This window comes from Peromyscus eremicus, chromosome 5 (genome assembly GCF_949786415.1).
Source record: "Peromyscus eremicus chromosome 5, PerEre_H2_v1, whole genome shotgun sequence".
Taxonomy (NCBI): Eukaryota; Metazoa; Chordata; class Mammalia; order Rodentia; family Cricetidae; genus Peromyscus; species Peromyscus eremicus.
The window spans coordinates 97362054-97370426 of record NC_081420.1 but is presented as its reverse complement, the minus strand read 5'-3'; the positions used below and the strand labels follow the sequence as shown (position 1 = coordinate 97370426).

The window sequence follows — 8373 nt, the reverse complement described above, 5'->3', positions numbered from 1 at the left end:
CTGGACCCAGATCCCTTGGCCGACTGTCACCAGCCCCACCCACAGGGTCTCCTTACAGCAAGAGCAGTACAGCAGCTCCATGACCCGGAAGCAGTTGTCCAGCAAGGCTTTGGGCCGCACCAGCTTCAGGCTTAGGCCTGGTGTACTTAGAAGAGATAACACGGCTTCCACCTGAGGGCCGATCTCCACATCCTGGGAGGGAGGAAACCACCGTCAGGACAAGTAAAGAGAGAGGGACCCCACCACAGGAGAGCCACGGCAGCCATCTAGCCTGGAGATGTCTCGACTCAACAAAATACAGCTTCCAGGGACCAGAAGGCCGTGAGGGTCCCGGTTGTCACCCCTCACAGAGGCTTCTGCTTCTCTGTCATCAGAAAATAAGCACAGAGCACAGGCCAGCACAGGGAGGAAACTGGACCTCCTTGTTGCTCCAGCATGCACGATCACCAGCCTCCAGTCCAGGAAACTGTCCATCAGAAAGCAAAGCCCTCAAGAACCTGAGGATCCCAGAGGCGTGAGCCACACAGGCAGAGCTGAAGGTGTGGCTCCAAGCTCGTAACTTCTCGTCACCAAACTTAACAGAAAGGACAGTGTGGAGAGTGCTGTTAGCCCTGGAAGTCCAGGACCACTGTAGAAGCACCGTGGGAAAGGTAGGACCTGAGGTAAAGGACAACCTTCCCAAAGGTGGCCATAGCCCAGGCAAAGCACTGGGCTAAACGTTGTGCCCCCGGCCCTCCAAAATACCCTCCTACCCTTCAATACCTGTGAACATGACCCTTTTTGGAAATCGGGTAAATGTAATAAAAGCTCTCAAGTTTACGTCATCTTGTATTTAGAATGGATGCTAAATCCAATGACTAATTGGTGTTCCCCCTCTCAGTGTTGGGAATAGAACTGAGGGCCTTATGCATGCTAGACCGGCTCTTAACATCCGCAGCCCAGGGATCTTTAAGAGAAAGGTCAGAAAGACAGAGAGGTACCTGCCAGGAGCCATGAGAAGAATGAGACAGATCAGAGTGGTACAGCCTCTAGCCAAGGAACAGGAAGCACCACCTAAGGCTGGGAGAAGCAAGGACCTTCAGGGGAATCGGCTCTGCAAAGATCTTGATTCTGGACTTCTGGTTTCCAGGAGTGTGAGTATGGTTTAAGTCACCCACTTTTAGCTAATTCATTACAGCAGCCTAGGAAAGTTGTGGCCAAGGGTGGAATAAGGATGCTAGAAGGGAAAGGAAGGCCAGCCCACAGCCCAGTTCCTGTCTGGGGAGAATAAAGATGCCCAAAACGTAAATATACCCTTGTCTAATGACAACCACTGCCACCAAGGGCCCCTGAGTCTCCAACAGAGACACTCAAAGTCAGAGACAGCAGGCAGGAGATATTCTTCCAAAAGCCGAAGACCAGCCTAAAGCCGGACATGGTGGCATTCACCTGTAACCCTCACTCTGGAGGCTGAGGGATGCGGACAGAACATAAGCCTAAGCCAGTGTGCACACAGAAGAAGACCCTGACTCTACAAACAAACAAAAAGGAAAATCAGCAAAACTAACCAGTAGTTCCTCAAAAAACTTAATACAGTATCACCACATGACCCAGAGGTCACAGCATCACCACATGACCCAGAGGTCAGAGGTCATAGCATCACCACATGACCCGGAGGTCATAGCATCATTCTACTCCTATTAATGTACCTTTTTTTTTTCTTTTTCAGTGCTAGGGTTTGAATTTAGGGGCTCACAAATGTGGGACAACCACTCTACTATCAAACTGTACCCCGAACCCAGTGTATGACCTTCACTGGCTTTGCTTTGGGTTGGGGGGGTTGTTTTGTTTGTTTGTTTGTTTTGGTTTTTCGAGACAGGGTTTCCCTGTGTAGCTTTGGAGCCTGTCCTGGATCTTGCTCTGTAGATCAGGCTGGCCTCGAACTCACAGAGATCCATCTGCCTCTGCCTTCCGAGTGCTGGGATTAAACATGCTCCTTTACACCTGGTCCTTGTTTTGTTTTTGAGACAAGGTCTGGATACGTAGCCTAGGCTGGCTCCAATCGTACAGACCTCCAGCCACTCTCAAAGTTAGAAAACTTTATCTAAGGGCAAGTGGCTAGACACAAAAGGACAAACGGTGTATGACCCATCTTAGAAACTATACCAAAAAAAGCAAGTACATAATGGGAAAAAAGACAGAGTTTAGGTTATTGGGGCTGGAAAGAGGGACTGCTCCAGTATACAGTTTCTGCTTAAGGTGATGGAAGAGTGCGGGAAATGAACGGGGGTGGTAGATGCACAACCCTGTAAGTGTAATTAACACCCCGAACTGTAAAGTAAAAATAGTCATAACAGTGGGCTTCACATTATAAAGTGTGCTCCCTCAGCACAGCCTTCATGGTCTCCATCAAAGACTTGGGTTTTAGTTGGCTCTTTCTTTAATTATTATTGTTTTCTTATTTATGTATATGAGTGTGTATCTGTGTCTATGTCCCATGTATTTTTGAGTGCCTACGGGGGCCAGTAGAGGGTGCTGGATTGCCTGGAGCCTGAGTTGTGAGCCAACTTTGGATGCTAGGATCCTCTCCGAGAGCAGCGAGTGCTCTTAACCACTGAGCCATCTTCCCAGGCCCAGTTTCTTACAGAAATAATGAAAGCTGAATAGAGATCAGAATAATGCAGAGCCCAGAGTCCACATATCTTCAGTAGATGAGGAGAGAGGAGGTCATCGCATCCACATTTTAGGGCTGGATAATATTCAGGCTTCAACCCTTTCCTTTACAAGTGATAACCTACAAGCCCAGGAGAGAGACAACTTGTTCAAGGTTATGTGGTTGGAAACGGGTCTCAGGACCCGACCTCTTACATCACACTACCGTGAGCAAAGAAGGTAAGTGAATCATCTTCAAAGCTAGGACACAGTATTAACAGTGTTAGAAGGAAGAAAGATTAAAGGCTGGCTGCAGAGCTGGGATATAGCTCAGTGGTAGAGGGAGCTCAACTTCCAGCAAGGGGAGGGGGAAGGGAAGGGGCCAGACCCAGCCACATCTGAATAATAAAACCATCTCTGTGTTCAGTGCTTCCCTGCAGAGAGCCCAGGACCAGGTTGGGAGCACTGAGGCCTTCACACTCTCCTCCCCAGCCTCATTTCCATGAGCTTCCGGGAGTCTGATCTATGATAAAATAAAGGCGGAAAAGGTCTCTTCCTCAAGCCAGATCAGTTTGCTAAAGGCACTCATATTGCCCACGAGCATGAAAGGGCATTTCTATGACCTTCTTGGCAGGAACTGGGAGAACCATCCAGGAGTGGTTCTAGACAGCTATGAAAGCAGTCACCTGTCCCTGGGTCCTCCACAGTTGGTGTCAGATGGTCTGGATCTGGACTAGGGAGGCCAGGCAGCTGACTGAGCAGGGCGGCACATGTGTGTCCCAGCAGGTGCACACTGAAGGCCTGAGGAGGATGGGACATGTGATTGTGCCTGTCACTTTACAACTTGGAAGTTCTTCTGGCTGGTTATCAGATGGTTTGGGGGTTTGTTTTCTTTTCTTTTTTGGGTTTTTTTTCTGGTTTTTTTGTTTGTTTGTTTGTTTGTTTTTTTCAAAACAGGGTTTCTCTGTGTATTTTTGCGCCTTTCCTGGAACTCGCTTTGGAGACCAGGCTGGCCTCGAACTCACAGAGATCCGTCTGCCTCTGCCTCCTGAGTGCTGGGATTAAAGGCGTGTGCCACCACCGCCCGGCGGCGGCGGCGGGGGGTTTATTTTCAAGACAGGATCTCACTATGGAGCCCAGATTGGCCTCAAACATCTTTCTTCAGCCTCTAGAGTACTGGGTTCTAGTCATGCCACACCATCTCTTTTCCCTTCAATTTTTTTCTAAACTAAGTCATAGTCATTAGGGTTCACGCTCGGTGTTCCATATGTCTTTGATAAAAACATCATGTCATGGATTGATCTACGATTATCACATTGCACAGAATAGTTTCAAAACTGAAAATTCCTGTCACCCACCTCTCTTCCTCCCGCCTCTCTAGAGGAGCCTCATTTTTCAGATGCAGAAGTGAAGTCAGAGGATTCCCTGGCTTGCCCAAGACTCAGGGTACGAGAGGCAAAGCCTGATCTACACAGCAAGTTTCAGGCCAGGCAGGGCTTCTCAGTGAGGTTCTGTCTCTAAACAAATAACGAAATGCCATCTTACGGCTATGCCATGCCCCATGCACCCATGAACTCACTGGAGCTCTGGTTGCCTGCACAAGGCTGTACAAAGTCAAGCCAGCATTATTAGTGAACAGTTCGGTGGGCAGCCCTAATTGGACTCAATGGGTTATAAAATACATGATCACAATAAAATCAAAATATTTCCAGTTTTTTTTTTAAAAGAGAGAGAGAGAGAGAGAGAGAGAGAGAGAGAGAGAGAGAGCTCATGTAAGCCCGAAACAAGGTCCCAAGTTCCTCCCTCTCAGCTCATTTGCTCGTGGTACATCTTGACACCTCCTCCTTCCTTGGTTACTTTGTCTGCACCCCATCCCTCATGTCTCCCATATCCTCAGCACATGGCAGAACTTCCCCTTCACAGCCCTTTGCCTGCATCTGTCAGACCCTCACATGCATGCACACAGCTCACCATGAGGCTCTGCTGAACATTCTCCAGCAATGTCTGAACCTCCCGCAGGTACTGCCGGGATGGGTGGCCCTGGAGCAGCACATCCAACACGGACTCCGTGGCGTTGAGACTCACCAAGACCCACAGATACCGCAGCTCCCGCTCGCTCACACGGGCCTTCTGCTGCGGGGACAGGAGAGGTCACGGAAATGCAAGCTAGGCCTTTGGGCTGTGGCCACACCCCATGCACTTGCCACTGCCACTGTGGCCAGCAGACAACCTTGGGTCTAGGTCAGCCACAGGTTTGTGTGAGTGGCTAGGGAATGGCCACTGGTCAGTAGGACAACCTGCCAAGGACCCACATACTTCTGAGGGCATCACGGAAGGCAGAGACTCCCCATCCGGGGAGGGAATCCTCACCAGCCTCGTGATGTTGGCGACTCTGAGTACCCCCTCATAAGGCACAGCGATCTTGTAGTTGATGGGGAAGTAATGTTTCTGGGAAAGAACAAAGCATAATTAAGATCAGAGGCAGAAATGGCTTAGACAAGACCCCCAAGAGAGGGACCCAGCCTATGTGACAGGAAACAGGTCCTCTATCAAGAAAACAGTTCTCTTTCCCCTGAGACAAAGGGAGGATGAAATGAGATACACAGTTCTGTAAGGGCTGAAGTTTCAGGCCCATGGTATGGACTCAGGACTTTCAGGAAGACATACTACTCTGGGGGTGAGGAGTATGGTTCATCTGATGCTCACAAAGATATCCTTTGCACAGCTCTGTGAACACACTAAACACCAGTGAGTCTGACACCTTATTATTTATTGTTATTATTAATAATGTGTGTGTGTGTGTGTGTGTGTGTGTGTGTGCAGGCATGCACATGCCTTGGCACTGATAGTGAGGTCGGTTCTCTCCCTCCACCTTTATGTGGGTTCTGGGAATTGAACCCAGGTTCTCGGTCTTGTGCAGCAGGTGTTTACTCACTGAGCCTTCTCACCAGTCCATGTTGTACGCTTTCGGTTAGTGGGTTGTATGGAACATGAATGACATCTCAACAAAGACAGTCCTAAAGAGCTGGGCCTGTGCTTATAACCCTAGCACTCAGGAAGCTGAAACAGGAAGATCTCAAGTTCAAAGCCAACCTCTCCAACATAATGAGACCCTGTCTCAAAAAAGGAAAACAAGGACTAGGGATGGTGGAGTACTTGCTTCGCACAAGGGCTCATCACTGCATGAACCAGGTGCAATAGCACCTGTCTGTGATCCTAGCCCTCAGAAAGTGGAAGCAGGAGGATTAGAAGGTCAAGGCCGCCAGGCAGCAGTGGCGCACGCCTTTAATCCCAGCACTCGAGAGGCAGAGCCAGGTGGATCTCTGTGAGTTCGAGGCCAGCCTGGGCTACAGAGTGAGATCCAGGACAGGCACCAAAACTACACAGAGAAATCCTGTCTCAAAAAAACCAAAAAAGGGGCTGGAGAGATGGCTCAGTAGTTAAGAGCACTGGCTGCTCTTCCTGAGGTCCTGAGTTCAATTCCCAGCAACCACATGGTGGCTCACAACCATCTGTAATGAGATCTGGTGCCCTCTTCTGGCATACAGGCATACACGCAGACAAAACACTATGCATAATAAATAAATCTTAAAAAAAAAAAAGAAAGAAAGAAAGAAAGAGAGAGAGAGAGAGAGAGAGAAAGAAAGAAAGAAAGAAAGAAAGAAAGAAAGAAAGAAAGAAAACAAAAAAAGAAGAAGTTCAAGGCCATGCTCTACATGTAGTAAGTTCAAGACTAGCCTAGGATACATTAAATCTTAAATAAATAAATAAATAAATAAATAAATAAATAAATAAATAAATGAGAAAAACAAACAAGCAAAGAAAGATCTGTCATGGAGAAAGCCTGCAATACCATGTGGCATCTCCAGTCTCCAAAAAGAAACACATTTCCTGACTTCAATGTCTTTGTCTCCTCTACTAATAAGTACCTAAGACTCCCCCAGTAAATCCCTGGAGACTTTATCCAAGTTATAGGACGAAAGCCATATGGAAGGAGACTTGTAGGTCAGTGAAGGGGGCGGGGAGATGGTGGGAGGTGATGCACTTGCAAACACTGCTTACGTGGTAGACAAAGATAGAGAGAGAGTGCTACCATAACCTCGTGACCTCGGGGCTGACACATCTGGGGTGGGGAGTGAGCGCAGCTCCAGGTGAGCCTTGGGGCTTGGGACTAGGGATCCATTTGGTGCTCTTCTGGTTACCATGTACTGAAGCCGGTTCTTGTACTGCAGCTTGACCCGAAGGTAGCCTGTAAGGTCACACTCCTTGTCTTGGGTCAGAGTCCACATCTCCAAATTCTCGTTCCCCAAAGCCATGCCAAGTAGGATCTCAAGACCTGTGGGCCACACCCAACAAGAGCCTGTGAGCACAGGCACTGTGTCTGCATTCCCAGAGCTGTGTCAACTGTCAACCGTTTTCAAGGGTGACAAGTACTGATGGGAAAGGCAGGTGCACAGAGCCCTGGAATGTAGGCACATCCTACCCCTGGTCATCAGAGTCCCCAGGGAGACACCCAAAGTCTAGTCTCCAATCTCCCCTAGTTCCTGCTTTGTGAGTGAGTACAACGTCCCCATTCCAGGACATCCCCAGTCCCTTCCTTGTCTGGAGTGACAGGGTTTCAAAGCTGTTACTTGATTTTCCATTCAGAGTTTTGGATACAAATTCTAGTTCCAGGTCTTAAAATGGCTTTCGTGACCCAGAGACTTTCTTCTATCATCTATATGACCTTGATATTCGTCTCCACTAGATGTACCAGCAGGTCTATAGCTCCTTCCAAACTAATGGCTCTGGGATGTTAAACAGACCTCACACACCGGCTGTCTCAACAGCGAATGAAGAGCAGTCTCTTGAAACAGTACCAGAAATTACCACAAGGTGTCACTGTAGCCTCAAAAACAACTCTCCGGCTCTATACACTTGAACAGAAAGAAATATTTGAGAGAACGTACATTAAATATGAGTAGGGGTCAAGTGGATGAGAGAAACAGGAAAGAGGAAGCAATACCCAAAGGGCTAACCTCACTATTAAGAGAAATAAATTCAAATGAAAACAAGCGGATGCAATCTGTAACCAGAGATACACACCAAGCCAACCAGGGATTACCCAGGGACAAGGGAATGGAAAGGCTTTTATGAGATAATTTCATTTTAATAATCCTGATGCTGCCAAAAGAGTTCCCGGCCTGGAAATACACTTGGCACATTTAATAATAAAATGGATTTAAACTCTACAACCTTTGACCCACTGACTTTGACCTACTAAACTCATAAACTAGAAAGAAAACAGGACAGATTTATGGACAAAGATTTATGCAGCATCATTATCCTTTTTTAACATTTATTTATTTATGGGGGAGACTGCTCATGGTGATATATTTGTTATGGGCAATACCTGAGATATGCTTAACGATCCTCTTAAGGGAGCATGAGCCAAGAATATCAGTGATGCTTAGGACCACTTCAGATTTATTCATTGATTTCCTATGCTTTGGAAAATAAAATGCAAATAAATATGCCGAATTTCTGTGGGAGATTATTACACTCATCCATATGTTCTGGGACATTTTCTGATGTTCTTCAGTCAGTGTCTTAAAAAAAAAAAAAAAAAAAAAAAAACATAGTTTCACTATACAGCCATGGCTAGCCTGGAACTTTCTCTGAAGACCAGACTGGCTTAACTCACACAGAGATCCACCTGCCTCTCCTTCCTGGGTGCTGGGATAAAAGATGTGTGTCACCATG

The 8373-nt window shown here is 47.4% G+C and overlaps 1 protein-coding gene across 1 annotated transcript in view; it reads right to left on the bottom strand.

Annotated features, from left to right (window-relative positions):
• The window catches only part of Il34 (interleukin 34), a 55892-nt gene that overhangs the window by 1604 nt on the left and 45915 nt on the right, over nucleotides 1-8373 (bottom strand). The window contains exons 3-6 of the mRNA XM_059264005.1: nucleotides 6834-6967; nucleotides 5002-5079; nucleotides 4603-4764; nucleotides 57-192 (exon numbers count right to left, since the gene is read on the bottom strand). Of these exons, the coding sequence (XP_059119988.1) occupies nucleotides 57-192; nucleotides 4603-4764; nucleotides 5002-5079; nucleotides 6834-6967 (510 nt within the window). The remainder of the gene's footprint in view (nucleotides 1-56; nucleotides 193-4602; nucleotides 4765-5001; nucleotides 5080-6833; nucleotides 6968-8373) is intronic.